The sequence below is a fragment of the Zingiber officinale genome, chromosome 11B (genome assembly GCF_018446385.1).
Source record: "Zingiber officinale cultivar Zhangliang chromosome 11B, Zo_v1.1, whole genome shotgun sequence".
Taxonomy (NCBI): domain Eukaryota; kingdom Viridiplantae; phylum Streptophyta; class Magnoliopsida; order Zingiberales; family Zingiberaceae; genus Zingiber; species Zingiber officinale.
Window position 1 is genome coordinate 16,368,575 of NC_056007.1, and position 22,914 is coordinate 16,391,488.

A 22,914-nucleotide genomic window follows, 5' to 3' on the forward strand; every position below is an offset into this window, starting at 1 on the left:
TATCAAAAATTGGATATAAAAGAAGGGGAAAGAGATATTTATATAATAGCTAAACTGATAGAAAAGAAGACAAGAGGTCTTATCCAAATAAAATGTATTAAAGATGAATATAATAGGGTACTAGTAAACGAGGGGGAAATAAAAGAGCAGTGGAAGAGGTATTTTCTTCAACTTTTTAGTGAAAGTTTAGGTGATCAAATTAACTTAGGTAATTTAAGTAGGTCAAATGAGCATAGAAATTTAATTTTTTATCGTAAAGTTTAAACTTCAGAAGTATAACAAGTTTTAAATAGGATGTACAATGGAAAAACTGTTGGACCAAATGATATTCTAATAGAGGTATGGAAGTGTTTAGGAAAATAAGATATTGAATGACTTACAAAATTATTTAACATGATATTGAAAATGAAAAAAATATCTGATCAATGGAGGATAAATACTCTAGTTCCCCTATATAAGAACAAGAGAGACATACAAAATTATACAAACTATAGAAGTATTAAACTAATGAGTCATACCATGAAATTTTAGAAAAAAACAATAGAAAAAAGATTAAGGAAGCCGACCACGATGACCGAAATCAATTTGGGTTCATACCTGGAAGGTCGACAATAGAAGCTATACATTTTCTTAGACAATTAATTGAAAAATATCAAGAGTAAAAATGATATCTACGCATGGTATTCATTGACTTAGAAAAAACTTATGATAAAGTCCCAAGAGAAATTATATGGAGAATTATATAAAAGAGAAGTGTTAGCGTAACATATATTTAACTAATTAAGGATATGTATAAGGATGTAACGACTAGAGTAAAGACTTCAAGCGGAGTAACTGAAGTATTTCTAATAAAGATAGGGTTACATCAAGGATTAGCTCTAAGTCCCTATCTTTTTACACTAATTATGGACGAACTTACTGCACATATTCAAGACACAGTACTGTGGTGCATATTGTTTATAGATGATATTTTTTTTGTAGATGAAACATATGAAGAAGTAAATATTAAACTATAATCTTGGTGGGAAACACTAGGAAGGAAAAGTTTTAGGCTTAATAAAATAAAGACAGAATATATGAAATTTAAGTTTAGGAATATTAGATATAATGAGACAGTGGTTAAGATAAGAGATGATGAGTTGTCCGGAATCGAGAGGTTTAGATATTTAGGATCATTTTTGTAAAATGATGGAGGGATTGAGAGAGATGTCTTACATAGAATACAAGCAGGATGATTGAAATGGAGGAGAGCGTCGAGTGTTTTATGTGATCGTAAAGTACTTCTAAAGCTTAATGAAAAATTTTATAAAATCGCAGTTAGACTTGCTATGTTATATCAAGCTAAATGTTGGGTTATGACTCGAGCACATGAATAGAATATGAGAGTTATAGAGATAAGGATGTTAAGGTGGATGTGTGGACATACGAGAATGGATAGAATAAGAAATGAAAGCTTTAGAGAGAAAGTCAGAGTTACATCTATTGAGGGAAAACTCTGAGAGACACGTTTAAGATGGTATGAGCATGTACTTAGACGACCAATAAATGTTCCAGTTAGGTGATGTGAAACTATGATAAACACGCATATCAAACAAGGAAGAGGAATACCAAAAAAGACTTAGTTAGCCCAGATAAACTTTATTTAAATATAGATAATGGTATAGTTAGAGACAGAACTCAATAACATAAAAGGATCCATATAGTTGACCCCACATAGTGGGATAAGACTTGGTTGTTGTTGTTGTATAGGCTCGTGGGTTCACCCAACTTATTCGCAACCCATCTTGAGTTGGGTTGGGAATTTTTCAACCCACCAAGATGATAGATTGACCCGTCATGGGTTGGCCTGCCCCGCCACTGGTTGACCTGTCTGACAACTCTAGGTGTAATGTATCCTAAATGAGATTTAAACTATCATTGCCTAGAGAGTCCATCTCATCTCTTATCATAGCACTATAACCTCGGGGTCGGGGCTTATTTATACTTGTTTATACATAAAGTCAATTAAATAAATACACTTGAATAATGTATTAAACTAAAAATATATATATATATATATATTCAACTCGTTAATATTAATGAATAAGTTGAATTGTTCGTTATTAATATTTATAAACAATGTTCATAAATAAATTTTGTGAACCATATGTTCGTCAATAAAACTCTCATCTATATGATAAATAAATAACAAAATTTTAAAATAAATAAATAAATTTTAAAATGAGTAAACAAATTGATATTATAACCTTACGAACCAATCAAATAAATTTAAAATTATAAATTTTCAAACAATCGAACTGAGAGTTTGATAATAGTTAAATCAAACTCGAACCAAATCAAGTTAATAAAAAAATCAAACTAAATTTAAACAATTATTTTAATAGTTCAGTTCATTTTAGATTATCACAAAGCTCAGCTCGATTGTCTCGGTTATAGATGTATCCATAATTAATAGTTTTAATAGGTATATAAAAATTAAAATATAAGGGATCATTTGGGAATTATCAAAGTAGAAGGTATCAATTTGAAAACTTTGCTTTTATTTATTTATTTATTTTGCTAAATTTGATTTTAGTAATTTGGAGAGGCTTGAACGTCCGTTGCAAAAGCGCCTCATGGTCCGCAAACTCGGGGCAGCCGCATGGCGTCTTCTCTTTGAGAGTTTACTTCATCTTCTTCCCCCGTCGAGCGGAGGCCGCATCGAATGAAGCCCAGCCCTAGCCAGGAAAACATCGGACGATCGCAATTCCTTGTAACTTCGATCTGTCGGGAGTCTCCTTCAGTTGGTTCGTTGTTATGCGCCTGACGGGAGGAAGGGGCGAGGAGGGGCCGATTGATGGTGGCCAAGGTATGGTCTTGATCTCTCTCCCTTTCGCCTTATTTCGGGACGATTGGACTTGAACGGGGCGATGAAATCGGAAGAGGGGCAGCGGCGTCGGCGGAGAAGCCTTCCGGAGGAAGAAGCGGAGGAGGAATAATCGACAACGGGAGTGATTGATGAGAGGGCAGGGCGCGATCGTGGGCGCAGGCGGCGAGCCAAATCATCATCCTTTCCATCCTCCTCCTCCTCCTCATCGACTCATCAATGGAGACGGGGATCAGTAGCTCTTCTCATGATCCGATTCGTGATCCTACCGGACCGTCCTCTCAGATGGAATGGCAGATCCAGCTGATTATGGGAAGCCTGACCGCGAGATCCAACAGGTGCGTTTCCCCCCTTTCTGAATATCTTTCCTACTCTCTCTCTCTATATATATATATTCTTTAATTATTTGTTTGGTGATGGATAGATAAAATGCTTGCTGATTCGACATTACTTCGCTCTTGTTTTCAATCTTTTGCTTTTTTTTTTTTAATGATTTGAAGGCACTTATTGCATTGAAGAAAGGCACCCAGTTAATCAAGTATAGTCGCAAAGGAAAGCCAAAATTCTGCCCCTTCAGAATTTCGAGTGTGAGTTGTTGTGCTATTCTGTTATTTCTGACTTCAAATGATTGTCTTTCTTATTATTCATATCATTTAATACTTTATCTTACCCGGTTAGGCTTTGTATGGTGGTATATGCTTATAATAACTTCTTGATACCTTATATTTACAGGATGAAACTACTTTGATTTGGTTATCTCATAAGAAGAAGGAGAGGGCTATCAAATTGTCTTCTGTAATACAAATTGTTCATGGACAGAGAACTGTATGTCTTATTTAACTGTAAGAATGAAGAAAATTTCGTCAATATGAAACCATGATAAAGTCCAACCTTCTTCTTGGTACAATTTTTCACAGGCTGTTTTTAGGAGATATTTGCGACCTGTAAAAGACTACTTATCATTTTCTCTTATCTATAACAACGGAGAAAGATCTCTTGATCTGGTTAGCATACAAAACAAACACATTCGCTCAATATTATCCATTAAGCCAAATGTAGAATGTAATTTATCTTTCTGCTGTATAGATTTGCAAGGACCAAAGTGACTTGGAAGTGTGGATTGCAGGACTTAGGGCTCTCATATGTACAGAACAGTCTCAACATTTGAGAACTGATAGCCACAGTGATGGGATTTTATCCTCTGATGTAAGTTTGAGTGTTTACTATTGATAATAGGCATGTAATGCTGATTATTGACCTTCAATTATATTGATGAGATTACTTTCTCCTTACTGTCCATGCACCTTTTGTGAATAAGACCAATAGCCTTTCACTAGAGATATGGATAACACTCATAAATACCTCTATCTGTTTTCTTCAGGATGGAGACTCAGTATCAAATGGTCATGCTTACGGACTAGAAAGCACTTTGAGCAAATCTCATGGTTTTAGCACAAAATATCATACTGGTGGACCTTCAGGTAGTTTAACAAGATCAGATGTGGGGTCAGATCACACAAATATGCAACTAAGATTAAGTAACGGAGATGGTGTACGACTTAGTGTTTCAAGTGCTCCTAGTTCCTCCAGTCAAGGTTCTGGACCAGATGATATTGAATCTTTAGGCGATGTTTATGTGTGGGGAGTAATATGGTCTGATGGAGCTGTAATGGATGGATCTTCAAATGGTGTATGTGCAAGAACTGATGTTTTAATTCCAAGATCATTAGAATCAAATGTAGTTTTAGATGTCCATCAAATTGCATGTGGTGTTAGGCATGCAGCTCTAGTTACACGGCAAGGGGAAGTATTTGCTTGGGGTGAGCAATCTGGTGGTCAGCTTGGCCATAGTACTGACAGGGATGTAACTCGCCCCCATCTTGTGGAGTCATTGGTACTTTGGAATATGGATTATATTGCATGTGGTGAGTACCATACTTGTGCTGTATCCACTACCGGTGACTTGTTTACCTGGGGAGATGGCACTCACTACACTGGACTTCTCGGTCATGGTACCGATGCTAGCCACTGGATACCGAAGAAAGTTTCAGGCCCACTAGATGGATTACAAGTTATGTCTATTGCATGTGGCACATGGCATTCAGCATTGATTACATCGAACGGTAAAGTGTTTACTTTTGGAGATGGAACATTTGGTGTTCTTGGACATGGCGACCGAGAAAATCTGGTATATCCTAAAGAAGTTGAATCTTTAAGTGGATTAAGGACAATAAAGGTCGCATGCGGAGTATGGCACACTGCAGCTATTGTTGAAGTGATGGGTCAGGCAGGTGCCAATGTTATATCTCGCAAATTATTTACATGGGGCGACGGTGACAAATACCGCCTCGGTCATGGTGATAAAGAAGCGCGTTTAGTCCCTACTTGTGTTCCATCACTTATTGACTATAACTTTCATCAAGTAGCCTGTGGGCATAACTTGACAATTGGGCTCACAACATCAGGTCATGTTTTCACAATGGGCAGCATGTCCCATGGTCAACTTGGCAACCCGCAAGCCGATGGCAAGGTTCCTTGTTTAGTGCAAGATAGATTGGTAGGCGAGTTAGTTGAAGAAATTGCTTGTGGAGCTTGTCATGTTGCAGTGTTAACATCACGCAGTGAAGTATACACATGGGGAAGAGGTTCTAATGGTCGGCTGGGACATGGAGATACAGAAGATCGGAAAACACCTAGCCTCATTGAAGCTCTCAAGGATAGGCATGTGAAAAGCATATCTTGCGGTTCAAATTTTACAGCCTGCATTTGTATCCATAAATGGATATCTGGTGCCGATCAATCACTTTGTTCAGGGTGTCGACAAGCATTTGGTTTTACCAAAAAGAGACACAACTGCTATAACTGTGGGCTAGTACATTGCCATGCTTGTAGTTCTAGAAAAGTGTTGAAAGCAGCTTTGGCTCCAACACCAGGGAAACCTCACCGTGTATGTGATTCTTGCTATTCGAAACTTAAAGCTGCTGAATCTGGTAACTCCTTGACTACTAATAAGAAGACTGTTATGCCTCGTCGATCCATTGATATAAAGGAAAAGCTAGACAAATGGGAAATAAAATTTTCAAAACCTGTAGTGTCATCAAATGCAGATCCAATAAAATCTATTGAAGCTAAATCAATAAAAAACGATGCCAAATCAGAATCTTTGTCTATGCTCAGAGCTCCACAAGTTCCTTCACTGTTGCAGCTGAAAGATATCTCTTTTAGTAGCTCAATTAGTGCACTTCAAATAGCTTTAAAACCGATTGTTCCCTCATCACCTCCACCACCTGTAAACTCCAGACCAACATCACCATATGCAAGATATCCAAGTCCTCCACACTCTGCTACTCCAGTATTTTCTAAAGGTGCTATTGACAGTCTCATGCAGTCTAATGAAATACTGAATCAGGAGATCCAAAAGTTGCAATTCCAGGTGCATTGAGAACTTTTACATTTTAGGATTGCTGTATTTGGCTTTTGTTTTCAGTATGTTAATGAAAAATTCCTTGTCCACTCAAAAGCTGCTATGATAATAAACCTAACCTTCTAACAGGTCAAAAATTTGAAAAAAAAATCTGAAGCACAGGAACTTGTCATTCAAAAATCAGAAAAGAAAATTCAACAAGAATCTGCCAAGTGCATTGCTGCGCTACAAGTTATCAGAAATCTCGATACTCAGGTACTCTTTACATATAACTTAAGTCATGTTCTTCGTAAACATGCACAAATGGACACTTTTATGGAAAAGTCCAATTTTCCATGTCTTTCTTGGGATCACTTTTTCATATATGGCATCATTAAAATAGAAAACATAAGTTTATTTTCATACTCTCAAGGTGAAATGATTATGTTAGGACCAAAAGGAATTTAGATATCTCCACAATGACATGATATTATTCACTTTAAACCTAAGCCCTCATGGTTTTATTTTTGGGCCCTATCCAAAAGACCTCATACCAATGAAGATATCTTTCCCTTATAAATCGATGATCTTTTCCATGTATTTTCAATGTGGGACTTTGTTTGCAACCTTGCAACCCAACAATTCCTCCCTCAAATGAAAGACCACAGGCTTCTCACGTCCGATCCTCGATCTTCCTGTCATTCGATCCATCCGACCTATTAGGACTTCCTTGCCTAGCCACAACTAGGACTTCCTGCCTAGTGTCTGGTCCTCTTGATTCAAACACGGGAGCTCCCACTTCCTTTGTTCGAGGTCAATATTCTACTCACATGGCTTAATTAGACCATAACTCTTGTGCACAGTCGACGGTTTGACCTTCTAGCAGTCCGAGCTCTAATACCAATTGTTAGGACCAAAAGGAATTTAGAGATCTCTACAATAGCATGATATTATCCACTTTGGGGCTAAGCACTCATGTTTGGGCTCTACCCAAAAAGGCCTCATACCAATGAAGATATCTTTCCCTTATAAATCTATGATCTTTCCTATGTATTTTCAATGTGGAACTTTGTTTGCAACCTTACAACCCAACATATTATACCTCTTGCCAACCAATAAAACTTACTAGATTTTGTTGATTGCTTTTTTTTAGTGTACATGGGAAATCAATCCCTTAAATTAAAATATAGGGGATTACATTCAGTGCCTAAAAATAGCAAATTGATGGCATGATTGCTTATTTCTAGTAGTAATTCATCCACGAAATCCTAATATACTGGAAATTTGAATTGCTTTTTTGATTTGAATGATTTTATATGTGACTAGTTGTGTTGGTAAAATCTCATTAAGTATGGTTGTAAGTTAGTTCAATATTATTGCTTCTCATATCTATAATTTCTTTCTTAGAAGAATAAGATTTTAGTAAGGAGCAAGTAGTTCATAATAATGCCAATGTTCTTGGAAAGGGAGAACGTGTATCAAAACCTAATATTGTTGACAAAATGCTTGCTAGTGAATTGGAAAATTAACACTATTTAATTAAGTCATAACATGCTTGTTCTTAAATTTGATATCCTTCCAAGGAAAACTTATGTTAATTAGATATTTTAAGTTTTCTTGTTGAAATCACTAATTTTTGGTTTTGTATTTGTTGGCTCTCTGTTCTTGAAGCTGAAGGATATAAGAGAGAAATTGCCCTCTGAATTTGATCACAACTTAACTGAAATACATACACAAATAGAAGTCCTCTTGGAACACAATGATAGTATCAGATCCGACATCTCGTCATCAATGGATTCTGGTGCTTTTGAAAGAGATGCTCACAACAATAGTAAATCGGCAGCTGCTGGTAACCGAGAGTCAAACTTTCAACATAGCACAGACAACGGCATAAAATCACCTCCAGTCAAACATGGCAATAATGGAGAAGCAGAACTTACAGAACAGTTTGAGCCTGGTGTATACATTACTTACATTCAACTAAGCAGCGGTATCAAGACTTTCAAACGGGTTCGATTCAGGTAACAACCCATATTTATCAATTATCATGAACATCATACAACAGTGTGATAAAAAACATAGTTGTTGGCTGTCTCTTCCAACATTACTTTTCTTTTGACTATTTTACATGAGACCTTAGCATTAGTGATGCAAAACAATATATTCCAAACTTGCGTGAAAGTTTTACTATTGTTTAGCTTTTCCAAGAGAGGAAAGGGGAATTTTTTTGTTGTCATTTATTTGGAATTGTGCTCGTATCTTTCTCCCAATGTTTTTGCTGCATTCTTAGCATGCTATTTTCGACTGTTGTGTTGTGTAGCAAGAAAAGGTTTGCTGAGAAAGCGGCAGAAGGTTGGTGGAACCAAAACAAGGAAAGAGTGTTCAGTAAATACAATTATCCAGGTCATGGAACAGTCACATTGCCTACAAATGCAGCACCAAACGAGGAGGAATATGCAACACCATCGTCCCCTTTCACTTAATTTGTTTACGGTAAGGAGCATTGAGATTGTAAAGAGCTAGGTGACAATCTTAGGCAGGAAGCTTGAACAATTATATAGAGCACAGATCAGGTTCTTATTTTCTTTACTATCTTTTAGCTGTTTCGACATGTTATTGTGTGGGAAGAACATGATCTGTTTTGACAAAGTTATAGCTACTCCCATCTCCTCCATGGGATTGATGGATCTAGAGTAGGCCAAAGAAGACCATAAGAAAGAAGTGACCTAGGAGAACAAATGCAGGATTGAATCCATACAAAACATCTGGTAAATCATCTTTCTAAGCGAAGCTAAGACAATGGTTCTGTCGATAAATTCTAAGGGTTTGAGTAAATCCACTTTGCTATGGTCTACTTGCTTGGAACTTGGAAGGCTCAGCACTTAACATAGTTCTCTTATTTCGTTTAGACTTTCTAGTTCGTAAATCGCTGCTGCGGTCCAGCGATTTTGTAAAAATTGTGTTTCTATCTTTATTGTTGGACTACGATATTGAGTGTCTTCCATTGTCTTGGTAATGGTCTTCGACATCTAACAAATTTTTGCGATACATTTCTCTAAGTTTTGCTCGTTTAGCCGACTTCTCTTCTCTAATACTAGATTAATCATGTGTCATATTGCTGCTAGGTATATCATTTGCTAATCTAAAGTATTTATATTGATTCCCAACGTTTATTAGAAGTTAAATAAAAAGACTAACTCATTTTACTTCTGTTAATGATTTTATATAAAAATTTTAAAATGACACAAACTAAGTGTATGTCGACAAAGTTATAAATTGACAACAATACAAACCCAACTAAGTTTGTAATTGTCATGAGAATTTAACTTTAAGGTGAAAATGTATTTTTAAAATCATCAAAATTACTTATTAGGCATTATTTAAAAAGCTTAAAATTAACTTGGTGTTAATTTTCAAAATAATGAAAGGTTTGAAAATAATTATTTTAAGACTAGATTTTAACCTAACTACTGAAAATTGAAATACTAAATCCCATATTGACCTAAATTTTGCCTAAAACTATTATCTTTAGTTGACTTAGTAATGTTTTAGTTAACCTTATTAGCGTTAGGTCTACCAACATGTCTTTGTGTTAAACTATCTGTGAGTGAAGATCTAGGTAAATCCGGAGTTCATTAACTCGAGGACGACCATTCTTTACCTTAAGTCAACTTAGCACCAAAGAGACCCTTGGCTTTCTTCATTTAGGTTAACTTACCTTTTAGTCTAAATTAAGCTAACTCATGCCTTTTGGCATGGTGTGATAGTAAATGATAGAATGAGCTCTTATACAATGAGGGTGTGAATCTCTCGTTATACTGGACCATCCGTCCAGATTCATCTACGCTTCTTAAATTTATACTAGTAATTGATGAAAAACTCTTGTAAAATCAGATCGATCATCTCTAAAATTAATCACTTCAAAAAGATAAAGACTAAATATCAAAAAAAAAAAAAGTTAACCTAGCTCGTGCAAAAGGTTTATTTTGGCGTGGAGCTTGGTAGATTAGGCTTGGCCCAACTAGATTAGTTTGTATTATCGGTGGGTCAAAATAGTTGAGTTGATCAAAGTTGGATTAGTTGGATTAGATTAATCACAAAGAAGTTTGCGTTGGAAATGTGGATGGAAAGAAACTCCAGTGCGTATGAGATTTAGTCCCGCATAGAACGATTTGTGTTTTTGATATTGATTTGTATTGAATCACACAATGAGAGCTGTGATTATGTATGAATGAGAGGCTCTCTTTCTAAGCATGCTTGTACACCGAAGGCCTAGATTGTATTAAACTCAATACTTGTGTGCACGTGTTACCTCCATGCTTCAAATGTCAAATTGACCGAGGCAAAATTACCACTTGAATTAATTTTTTTTTTTTTGGTCTCCTTAAGAGTGTAACAAACACATTAATGGTCGATTTGAAGCTAGGCTGGCGAAGGCAGTAATGGACTTTCTTTGACCATTAATCAGCCGATTTAATATTGTCATGAATCATAGTCTATCAGAAGCTCCTACCTTGAATAGAAAAGATAATGAAAAAATTTTATTCTTCGAATCCTGGAAATAGCATCTTGTAAAAAATAAAATAAGACTGTGTACAATGAATTCTTCCTCGAAATCCCATATGGCGAAAGCTTCATGTATCAGACTATCCTTTTTTCTTCTTACCGCAGGATCTCCAACTCTTTGCCAAGCAATTTGCTCGACAACATTTGTCGCTTCATGTGATAACATTTGAGTACAAGTTTTATTCACCACCAACAATTTGATTATGTTTGGTAGGGTGTAATTTGCCTTGTAATATAATCAAGATTATATTACAAGGTTGATTATTTTGTTTGGTTTAACTTTAAACTTGTAATGTAATGTAATCTCGATTACAAAAGATAGTGAAGTTTTGTAATCTGTATTACAAAGTAAATACTATGTAATCCGATTACATTACGAGGTCACTGCTTAACTAAAATTTGAATGCCGAATATACCCCTAGTCAACTGCCGCCCCCCCCCATCGCCCGTCGCCCACCGTCGGTCGTCGGTCTCCCGTCGTCGACCGTCGGCCGCTCGCCGTCGGCCGCTCGCCGTTGGTCGCCCGCCGCCCACCTCCCGTCGCCGGCCGCCCGCCGCCCGCCTCCCATCGCCGGCCGCCCGTCGCCCGCCGCTGACCGCCCGCCGTTCGTCGCCCGCCGCCTGCCACCGACAACAACCAGTGGTGACGGCCGCTAGTTGCAGTGGATGTCACAAGCTTCAACAGAGATGCGACGACCCGTCGGTAAAAGTCGCAGAATATTTTTATCATTTTATAATAATATGAATTACATTCTTTATAAAAAAAATAATGGACACCAAACAAAAGAATGTAATCATCCTTGTAATCAAAGATTACATACATTATATTATCAAACGTAATAATATAATCAAGATTACATTACATTACATTACATTACAAATTTGATTACATTATAAGCTTCATTACATTACACCCAATGAAAAGTAGCCTTTGTGTATGATTTAGATTGTGGTTGAGCTGTTATATCCTAGGATATAGTCGTTCAACGTAACCACGAATTATTGTTGGGCAGGACGAATCTATTTTAACGAAGACCGTGTTCAACAGAGACCTCGACAAAACTCAGTTTGATTCCCAATCGGACTCAACATTCGACTTCAACCCTCAATAGCACACCACTCAGCTGTTATATCTGGCACTTTTGGCGCTCCGGCAATTGATTGATAGAAGACATGATTTGATTGATAAAAGATAGGAGTCGATTGACTAGAGAATTATTATAGCTCTTAACCACTCGATGCTCATCTTTGGCACCCGGGCAACTTAACTCAAATGGGCACTCGATTGATATCATACATCAGTCGACTGATCTAGCTCCTCGGGAATTTGGCACTCATCTTTGACAATTGACGTACGCAACTCGACTCACTCGGGCAATCAACTGGTCTCGTAAAGTAGTCGACTAGTGACTAGATCTCTCGGCAAATAGCTGAAATTGTTGTGCACTCAAGTTGCTCGGACTCGGGCTCGCGTCTCTCTCGCCTTACTCTGCTTGGACTCTTGAGAAGTCTCTTGGGTCAAGAATTTAGCTTGGTTCAGCTATCCTGCAATGCTCGAACTCACAAAAGCGAAGTCCTCTAGCACGTCAAATTCATCAATTAGGTTAGACATCCAACACTAGTTGGACAAATTTTATAAATGTGATTATTTTTTATATATTATTACAATATTTTATCTAGTTACTTTAATTTTTTTAAATTTCATAAAAAAAATATCTTATTAAAGAAAAGATAATTAGATGAGCCCTCAAACACTCACATCCAAAGTTTAAATAGATTTTAAACCAAAAAACTTGGCAACAACTTAATTTTAAGACTTTTATCAAACTATGCAAGTTGACACCCTCTCAACTAAGGAATAATTATCTTATTTCTTATCTATTTTATTCTTTGCACAAATAATTTTCTAATTATCTCACAATCAAAAATATTATTTTGTTGTAACAACAAAAACATAATTATCTTTTTCAATAAATATCACATATAAATCTTGAACCGTATGATTAATCATTAGAAATTGTAAGGATGAAAGTGCGGAAGTATACTTGAATCCATAATATCTTTTATCTTTTGAAGTCATGTGGTTTAGTATTTTGGATCACATGATTCCCTTTGGAGTTTCTTTTATAAGTCTCTCTTCGACGATGGAATACAAAAGAGAATAGGTGACAACGACTAAAAATCGATTGATCCAAAAAATCAATCAACCGTCGCATTCGGGGACCATAACCCCTTATTCATAGGAAAGCACCCTATTAAAGCTATTCTTGTGGTATTTTCTATTATAGCCGATCAATAAACTAGAAATTACCCCTTAGATCTTTACACATAAAGGTTGATACCCTATTAGATATATTAAAACTCAAATATTCAAAATCTTCATTGATCATATTGCATTTAACCAGTCCATAACTCATATATAATTACTTCACCTATAAATCCAATGTTGGATTAATGATCCAATATATTTTACTCAAGAAAAAGTAATTCTTTAAGGGAGAGTTGTTCATTCAAAATTTTAAAGCAAACAAGAAAAGAAAAACTCAAATTTGCTCCATCACTTACAACACCAACTAACTATAATTGCATCAAATATAACCACATAACTTTAAGGAGTAATTTTCAATGTTACTAGTAGAACAATTATAAATGTTTTATTTATTTATTTATTTTTGATGAAATTAGCTTCTCCAAAATATGTATGATAATTTCTAACAAAAATAAATATATATGATAATCAACTAGCTAGGGGGTTTTCCCTTGTGTGTAAATGTAGTCAGTGTGAGCCACAAGTGTTCTTCTCATCAAACACTCTTCTTCCCCAACTCCTCCACATCCTTCTTCAAAGCTGCTGCTACTGCTGTCTTCTTCGACTCGCTGCGAAATATTCGATCTCAAACGTTTAAAAAAAAGAAGAGAAAAATAATATAAAATCAACTCAAATTCTCAAAGAAAAATTATAGTACTTCAATTCAGTCATGTAACCTTTTGATGTGTGCTTGAAGAAGAATCTGTTGCAGGGTCATGCCTGATTGCATGGCAGCTGAGGGAGGCCGAGAGTAGAAGAGAGACCAAGAAGAAGATGGTGGCGTAGTGCTTTGCCATGGCTCGTGGAGATTGTGCTTGAAATTAACGAGAGATCGATCGAGGAGGTGGAGTGGATTGGGAAGGGAGAATGGAAAGGGTATAAATAGGGAATCATCCTAACTTTCCTTGTTTTTTTTAATTAGAAATGGGAATGAAAAAGAGGTGGAAAGGAAGAAAAAGATTCTATTGTGAATAAGACATTAGTCTTATATCAAAAGTTTTAAGTTGGTTTATAATGTATTATTATAAATATATAAATAGGGAGAGACTCTTTCTCACGTGCATCTGCACAAGAATGCAAAACTAGAGCTTGGATGACTAGTGCATGTGCAAGTACGACTTGTGCACGTCGAATGTTGGACCGATCGGAGACTAATGACCTTAGTCGACTAGTTATTGTTGTCAAAGGTCTGAGAAGCAAATTCCTCCACCCTTATTTCCCCTTTTCTGTCATGTTCATTTTGTTCAACAGTTTATTTGTGATAGCGTTCAGGTGGTGATCACGGTTAATCATTTTATCTTGAGAAGCAGATGTTTATCGTGACCTCTAAGTACCACCAAAGGAGAATGAATCTATTTTAAGGAAATTGTGTCGAATGTATGTCTCAACTTCTCTCTTTCCCAAACACTCAGAGGCCCTTTTAGACTCGATCGTTGGACATCTCGATCAACTCGAAAAAGTTCCTGAGTACTCGGCTTTACCCTCCAATTAACCACTCGGTAGTCAGGTGGCTTGTCATCTCGACTAGGTGCTCATCTGCCCACTCGATTGACTCGACGACTCTCCATACTTTGTGCACGGAGACCCACTCGGGGCACTCAACTACAACTCATCTAATTCGGCACTTAGCTAGCTTGGCGCTCAACGACTTGGGCAAGTTGCTACTCAACATTCGGCCTTCTCGACTTAGCAACTCGGCAGTACTAACACCCGAAGATTATCAGCTTAGACTAGATTGAATTTTAATTCTGTAATTTCAAATTCAGTATAGTCCTTGTGTAATCTTCGACAAATATTATCTAACATTTATTTGGGATGGCAGGCAATCCAGTCTAATTTATAAATTTAGAACCCAATTTACACACACTCAAAAACTCTTTAAAATATTAGTGTCATTTGAGATTTGAATTCTCCTCCTTTTTATTATATATTTCTTTGAATTGGATAGAGAGGAATATTAAGCTGCAAAGCAAGCGAACGTGTGGGATTTTGCTGGCTTCAATACTCCAATTCAGAGGCGTAGAAGTCAAGCCGTGTGTGTTAGTGTGAAAGAGATTGAAGAATTAGGTCAAAAAGATAACGAAGAATGTTCATAAAGGATTTAAGAGAATCATGATCTCCAGAGACGATCTGAGCAAGTCATCTGCTTCATGATTAAGGCAAGAAGAAGAAGTTAAAAAGAAATATAGAAAAAGTGATAGAATTCCAAGGAAGAACGTTATCAGTCGATCGAGTCAATGGCTAGCTCTTCCTCATGCGTTACGTTGCTTTTAATATGATTAGGAAAAGCATTTAGAGAGGAGTCCACACGCTTTTTTGACATAGGCTTTTTTTTAATTTCTGGTTTGTTTTTTAGTTGAATAACAATATGCATTTTGAATGGTTGAAGATTCCTGTGAATTATGAATTTGAAACTTAATTAGGCGAAAATCGTAATAATGTGTAGTTGCTATCGAGTAGTTATTACAATGCGTTAGGATGATGAGTTTAGAGTTTGGGGTTATACCGGCTATATAATAATTTCTACTATTATTTTAAAATGATTTTAACGAAGTTAAATAATTCTAATATAATAATGTTCAAAATCCTTAAACTCATACTAAACATGTTAGTATATATATGTTAAAATTTTCATCTACGAACTTAAGATTCTCTTTGCTAAGTGGTTCTCTCCTTAGGAGCATCTTTTACACCGTCAAATCTTTGTCTATGATTATCTCTATCATACAATTGCTCCACCTCCCCATTCTAGATGGAAGAGTATAATTTTATCCCCGTAAATATAGCTGAATTAGTATTCGGATATATAGGACTTGTCATTAAAGAGACATGATTCAATTTGACAAATGTAAATACTCTCTTACTTCCTATTTAGAAAGACTGCTAGACTACAATTAAATAAATCCTCATGATTTATCCTTTTCTAGAATATATAGGATTATCTTAGGGAGATCATTAAGATGATAATTTTATTTTTTACAATCAGCAAACTTACTAAAAAAAAATCTATTTAATATTATTTAACGTTATTTAAATTATTTTTTTTATAATTAGCTGAAAAGTAGATTAGATTTTATTAGGATAACTAAAATTTTATTTTAAAAATATAAAAAGGTTAGAATTTCATACACTGAACCGTTTGTTTTTCTCTGTGTGATGATAAATAATGGAACAAACTTTTTAGATAATGAGGATTTGAATTTCAATTAGGTCACATTACATTTAAGAAGTTTGAATTACTTATGACGTTGTGTCATTCATCTCGATTTATCTGTACTTTCTAATTTATCCTGATGGATAATAAAATTTTCGTTAGACTAAATTGATTACTTTCAGAATTAGTCAGATTGTAAGAACTGAATATCTAAATTATTAAAAAAAAAATTAAAAAAATTCCCCGAATTGATAATATCTATCTCTTTCTCATTGGCATCAAAGAAATTTTTTTATAGAATTTTTAAAACTCATTTTATTTTAGATTAAGTCAATCTTCTTCGTCAGTCACCCACAAGTTGTCTTTGGAAAGTATAAAAAACAGAGGGGAAAAAACGGAGAGAATGTTTGCATGAGCTAGCAAGTGGTTTGACTTGTTAGAGATGCGTTCAAATCTATTGGAGGGAATCTAACACCGGATCGGATAGATTTCACACCAACCAAATTGATGTCTAATCCACAAGTCAACTTGGGGAGATTCCCATTTTTAATGGTGACTGATGTTCCGATAATTACGCATCATTCAGTCATTCTTTCCCACACGCTTCACAGTTGCAGACATATCAAAACTGAGAAATTAACTAACTAACAATAATAATAATAATAATAATAATAATAATAATAATTATTATTATTATTATTAATAAGTTCTGATTCTTTTGTCTGAATATTATTGTATAATTTAACTTAGTTCAAGGGATCAAATGAAAAATAATTGATACATTCAAAATATATTTAATGCATGAGTCTACTTTTATTGTATAATTGTATAACGGGTTAAGCTTAATAATCTACTTTTAGTTGTCAATTTCCACATGAAACGCATGAGTCTCCTTTAGCAAAGTTAAGATACATTACTAAAATTGAACTTTTGACAGCCCCACTAAAATTAAGACTATTAGAAAATTATTATATTAAATTATTTAATATTATTGGTGCAATGATGACTTAAGTGGTTAAGATTAAATATATTATTTTAAATAAAGTCTCTGTCTTAATTTTTTTTAACTTACAATTGATCTAAGAATGCTAAATTGATGGACCATTGATTGCTAGCGCTTTCCGATTTACTCTGGTAGTCAGTGAAAAACTTCTATAATCACCTCATCAAGATTAATAGTTAGCGTAAATTGGATATTTGGTATCAACTATATATATAGTGTTACTCCGTGGATGACTGAGTGAATTTGAGACGCTCAGAAATGATTTGAACTCTCCGACTGATTTTGGGGCACCTTGAATTCACTCAGTTACCCACAGAATGTGCAATCTAAAACTCCTCTATATATACATAGACATATCATTGTATATATGGGTTATACTGTGATGTAGCCCACCCTAGTTCCCAGCCAATTTTTATTTATTATTATTATTTTTTTAAAGGTTTAGGTTTCTTCTCTCATGTGACAATGAGAGAACAATCTCCAGGCAACAAAGCAATTCAGGCGATGAGGCGAATAAATATCCATAGTGACAACGATCACCTCTCTTGCTACATCTATCAGCGCAATCGAATCACACGGTCACCGCTGCTCGCATGACCAACTCACACACCTCGCCCGTGTGGCCTGCTCCTGCCCTACCATTGTGCTACGTGATGCTTTGGTCGTAGCTCCTGCCACACACACGACCAGGGGAGACTCTTGCTTTTCCACGATCACAGCGTGGCCATGGTCGTCGCCAAAGCATCACACGATAGGAGTTGCTGTAGTGCATGCAATCAAAACATCGCACAATGTCGGTCAAAGCTACTTCTATTCTGCTTCACGCTTTTAGTAGCTTGAATTATTTCCTTATATTTAATTTTTAAAATAAATTGATGTGATTTCTATCATTTTCCTTCAATTTTTCTACTCTCAAAATTTGCATTTTCGTTTTCTTCAAATTTTATCGTTCTCAAATTTAGATTTCATTAATCATTTTGATTTGGTGACAAAAAAAAAAGTCCCTTAAATCTAATTTAACTTAGGAATATAAAAATAAGACTTTAATTGAATATACTAAGAATATCAAGATATGACTTTAATTGGATGTACATTTTATCTCGCCAGACTATCCTCTCTTCTTATAAGGGTGTTGTGTTGCTATCCCTTTACAGTAGTAGCACTACTAGAGCCAGATCTTAACGTTTGTATGGATAATTTATAGCTAGCTTAGTCTTTTTTTTTCTTTATTTTTTTCACTTTTACCAATATGTGAAATAGAATAGTTTGTTTGGTAATTCATTAAACGAATAGAAAAAATTATTACTATGTCTTATTATCCACTTGAATTTTGTTTGTTGCACTTATTTTTGTCTCTTACACTCTAGATTTAAAATTATGAATATGAGCCAAGCCCCTTCTAACTTTGATTCCTAGATCCGTCCCTGTATATATATTATTTTGATGTACTTTACAAAGAGTTGAAGTTATGTCTTTATTTTATGTATTTGATTAATGGGAGTAAAATGTGATATTGTTCGCTCTAAACGGTCCAGTAACTTCATGATAAGATACAGTCATGTAAATTATGGAGAATATTTTGTTCTAGTATAATATTTCTTTATATAGAGGAGATCGGATACTAATGAAATATTTTGTATCTGAAAGTTAATTTCAAAATTTATTAAAGTAAATATCCATATAGACAAAGTGTATCCGATTAATGCATTGAGTGTACGAGGAGTTTAATGGGATAAAGTTGTGTTTATGGAGAGAGTATTGGCACAATGAAATTTTCAAATGGTCGAGTTTGACCCGGATCTGAACAAGTTGCATATAGAATTTGCAAAGCTCGATCGTGACTTAATAGGATTGAGTTGTGTTGCAATAACTTTACCTGATCAAAATTGGATGGATATGTTGGATGGCTCCAAAGTCTAAAAATGAAGTTGACTTACAGATAGGGCAGAGCTAAAATCTTGATTTAGACAATAATATAATATAATTAATAAAATATATTATATTTTATCAAGCTTTTACCATTGGAATAACCCTTAAACCAGCATGACCCATGCCAAGCACATGGCTAGTTCCCAACTTAGGCCGGGTTGAGCTCAATGGATGCGACTTAAACTTAAGATCATGCTCAGCTCAGCTCACCTCATGGGCTGAGCTCCTGCTGCCCAGCCTGGCCGTTTTTTAATCGGGTCAAGTCGAACACGACCAAGTCTACTTCAAGCGAGGTCTAAGTCACACATGGTTCGACCCATCTATCATTCATAATTGGACTACAGATTGGTTCGTAGACGACAAAAAGGATAATAGTAATGAAATTGTAGCGTGTCTTATGAATTGATTGATACTCTCGTAACCTAAAAACATCAACTCACATTGACTTGAGGATTATCAGACTTGAATCAGCCTTGCGTTCGTGTGCGTGTCGACAAAAACATCTACAGCCTGCTCGATGGCGACTGAGCTTTTGCATCATTGTGACGCAAACCTCCATCCTTTAACCTGTAATTTGTCTATCAGTTATCCCCTTCCAACTCAACATGTGTCTAGCACTAAAAAATAATCCTGAACGCACTAAAAAATAATCCTGAACGCAAATTCTGACAGAAATTATTTCTATCACTAATCTTCGATGAAAATCATGTTGCGTCAGATATTATCGGCAGTATTCGTACTTTATCAGAAAATACCGACGAAATATATTCCATCGAGATAATACTATTTTTCCGATGAAATTTAAGTACTATCAGGAAGACCAATGGATTATCGAAAATTATATTTTGTCGGTAAGCCTTAGTTAAAATTAGGGTACAGTCTCAATTTTTCCTTACGCATGTAGCTCTTTTCTTCCTAGATCTGCTCTGGCGATTCTCCAGTAAGCCCCGCTGTCTCTCCCTCTTCCCTTCTCTAGCCGCCAACTACATGCTGATAGTTTTGGCCGCCACCAGCCGCGTGTCGGTGGTTTCATTGGCTGCCAGCACTCAACTGAGGACTTTGCCGCCCGCTAGTACTCGGTCGTCGCCTTTCTCGGCCGCTAGCACGTGGTTGGCAGCGTGGCCACGGTTTGCTGCGTGGTCGTAGCCGGTAGCTTGGTCGGCCGCTAGCTTGTGTCTGACAACTTGGACGGCCATAGCTTGCCCGACCACTAGCCTAGTCCTGTCGTGAATTTATACTATCTTGTTATTGTTTGTTATTAATTTTAGCTCTGGTTTTTAGGGTATACTACATTTGGTGCTCTTCTCTGACTGTACAACTCATTTTCAGATATAATTTATTTACATCTAAAATAATTTTAGACCTCATTTCATTGTTGTTTTGTGATTTAAGTTGATACATACTTTAAATTCAACGTGTAGTTTCACAAATTATATTTTTAATTCTCAATTGAATAATTTTATCAATCTATATACTTTGTAACAAATTGTATGAAATTGTATTCTTATTAGGTGACAATGTCTATGCACAAAACTTGGATGTACAATCGATTTGAATATAAATTTATTAGATATGATTTTATTGCTGAAGTTGAAGAGTTTGTGAACTTTGTTAAGAGTCATCCAGAATGTATGAATGATGTCAAGTTACGGTGCCCGTGTAATAATTCAAAATGTAGAAATAGAACCTTCCGTGATGAGAACACTGTGAAAGTGTATATATATATGAAATGATTTTGTACCAAATTACTATAATTGATACTGTCATAGAAAGCCATATTTGTATGAACCAATTGAGCTTTCTGATGATTCATCATCTGGCACAACTGTTGTTGGGGAATCATCAACTATCAACAACTACAACTATATAAAATGTTAAGGGCTAGTGAAAGAGAAATATGGGGAAGACATTTCTTCTAGTCATTCCCAACTATCAACTACTACAAGATTACTGAATATAAAAGCATAACATTATTTTTGAAAAAGATGTTATGATGACATATGTAAATTGATGTCAGAGTTGCTCTCAGCAGATAACATAATGACTGATAGCTTCTACAGTACAAAAAATGTTTGCTTATAGAGAAGATTGATTGTTGTAAAAAATAACTACATGGTATTTTGAAATAAAGACACTGAACTAAGTGAATACAAAATTTGTACTCCCCTTGTTATAAGTATCGTACTCGCATACCAAGGAAGAAGAAGAAAAATATTGCTTGAAAAGTGATGTATTACTTTCCCTTAACTACTAGATTTCAATGCTTGTATGTATCTACCACGTACCAAGTTAAAGATGTTTGGAATGAATAGTCATGATTATCATGTATGCATGCAAAGACTTATTCCAGTAGTTTTCAATGATTTACTTTCTCATAATGTTTGACAAGCACTCACATAACTGAGTCTATTTTTTATATATTTGACAGTGAGATGTATGATGATGGATGATATACTTCGGCTATAAATAGATATTCCTCTCATACTATGTAAGCTAGAGCGTATATTTCCTTCTAGTTTTTTATTCAATTGAACATCTACCAGGACATTTACCATACGAGGCATAAATAGTTGGTCCTATGTCGTATAGATGAATGTATCCATTTGAATGGGTTTTGAGGAAATTAAAGAATAATATTCGTAACAAAGTAAGAGTTGAGCAGTCAATATGTAATACTTATCTGATTAAAGAAGTATCTTCTTTCTGCTCCTATTATTTTGCTGATAATCTGAAAATCGGGCATCGCGAGTGTTCTAGAAATTCTGATGATGCCCAGCTGATAAACTCATCAATGTTTTCTATTTTCAAGTTTCCTGGTAAGTCAATGGATGCATCTATTTCTAAATTCTTAACTAAAAAAGAATATCATGCTGCAAGAACATGCATACTCTTAAACTGTGATGAGGTCAAATTATACATAAAGTAATTAACTTCTCAAATCAAATATTTATCCCTCATTTAATTTATTTGCTTGATATCTCAATTGTCTTAAAATTAGCTTCTTTCCTAGCTTGTACGAACAACAACTATATCTACAAAATCCATCAATGGGTGCAAGTGAGGTAATTGAAAAGTTAAAAGTCAAATTTGTATTATGTTTTCAAATATATATAAGTTAGAGAATTTATCAAATTTTTAAGTTCATGTGTATTAAGAAGTGTCCTAATATATACTATTTTTATAGGTAAAAGACCGTAGAATATCATATGTGCAAAATAATAGGATAATAAATCTATAGGATCGATGAGCGAATGTGAGAGGAGAGTGAATCACGTAATAAAACTTTTCGTAAATCGAAAGTGTGCGGCGGAAAATAAAATAATAGTAATTGAAAGACAAAAACACAAGTCAATTTTACTTAGTTTGGAGTTTTTGGCGACTTCTACTCCAAAACCTTAGTCCTTTGAACCTTTACGATGAATAATTTACTATCAAATTATTTCTTTACAAAAGATTGGTTGGTAACAAAACTACCAACCTTAGAATATAATGTGTAGAAAGAAAATGAAAGTAATAACAAACAACAACTATACATTACCAAAGTCTAGGCTCGTTTGAGCATGTAGCGGCGTCGTGTCATTTTTGTGTTGTTGAGGCTTAAATGCGGCAAAAAAATAATGCACGGTCAGAACAACCGAATGATCGAGAAAGTGTGTTAATAGTTTTGCTTCAAATAGCTGCTTGG

At 35.2% G+C, this 22,914-nt stretch overlaps 1 protein-coding gene across 3 annotated transcripts; it reads left to right on the forward strand.

The window, feature by feature from the left end:
• The first annotated feature begins 2,587 nt into the window (after positions 1 to 2,587).
• On the forward strand, positions 2,588 to 8,918 carry LOC122034290 (PH, RCC1 and FYVE domains-containing protein 1-like). Of its 3 annotated transcripts, none has more exons than XM_042593477.1 (10): positions 2,588 to 2,848; positions 2,923 to 3,204; positions 3,367 to 3,453; positions 3,599 to 3,708; positions 3,784 to 3,870; positions 3,953 to 4,072; positions 4,248 to 6,299; positions 6,420 to 6,545; positions 7,941 to 8,290; positions 8,590 to 8,918. In XM_042593477.1, the coding sequence occupies exons 4-10, from the start codon at positions 3,694 to 3,696 to the stop codon at positions 8,750 to 8,752; spliced, it is 2,913 nt and encodes a 970-aa protein (XP_042449411.1). In that variant the 5' UTR covers positions 2,588 to 2,848; positions 2,923 to 3,204; positions 3,367 to 3,453; positions 3,599 to 3,693; the 3' UTR covers positions 8,753 to 8,918. The 3 variants fall into 3 exon arrangements, with proteins under 3 accessions (XP_042449411.1, XP_042449410.1, XP_042449409.1); XM_042593476.1 differs by having other exon boundaries at positions 3,599 to 3,691; XM_042593475.1 differs by having other exon boundaries at positions 2,588 to 3,204; positions 3,599 to 3,691.
• Positions 8,919 to 22,914: the final 13,996 nt, after the last annotated feature.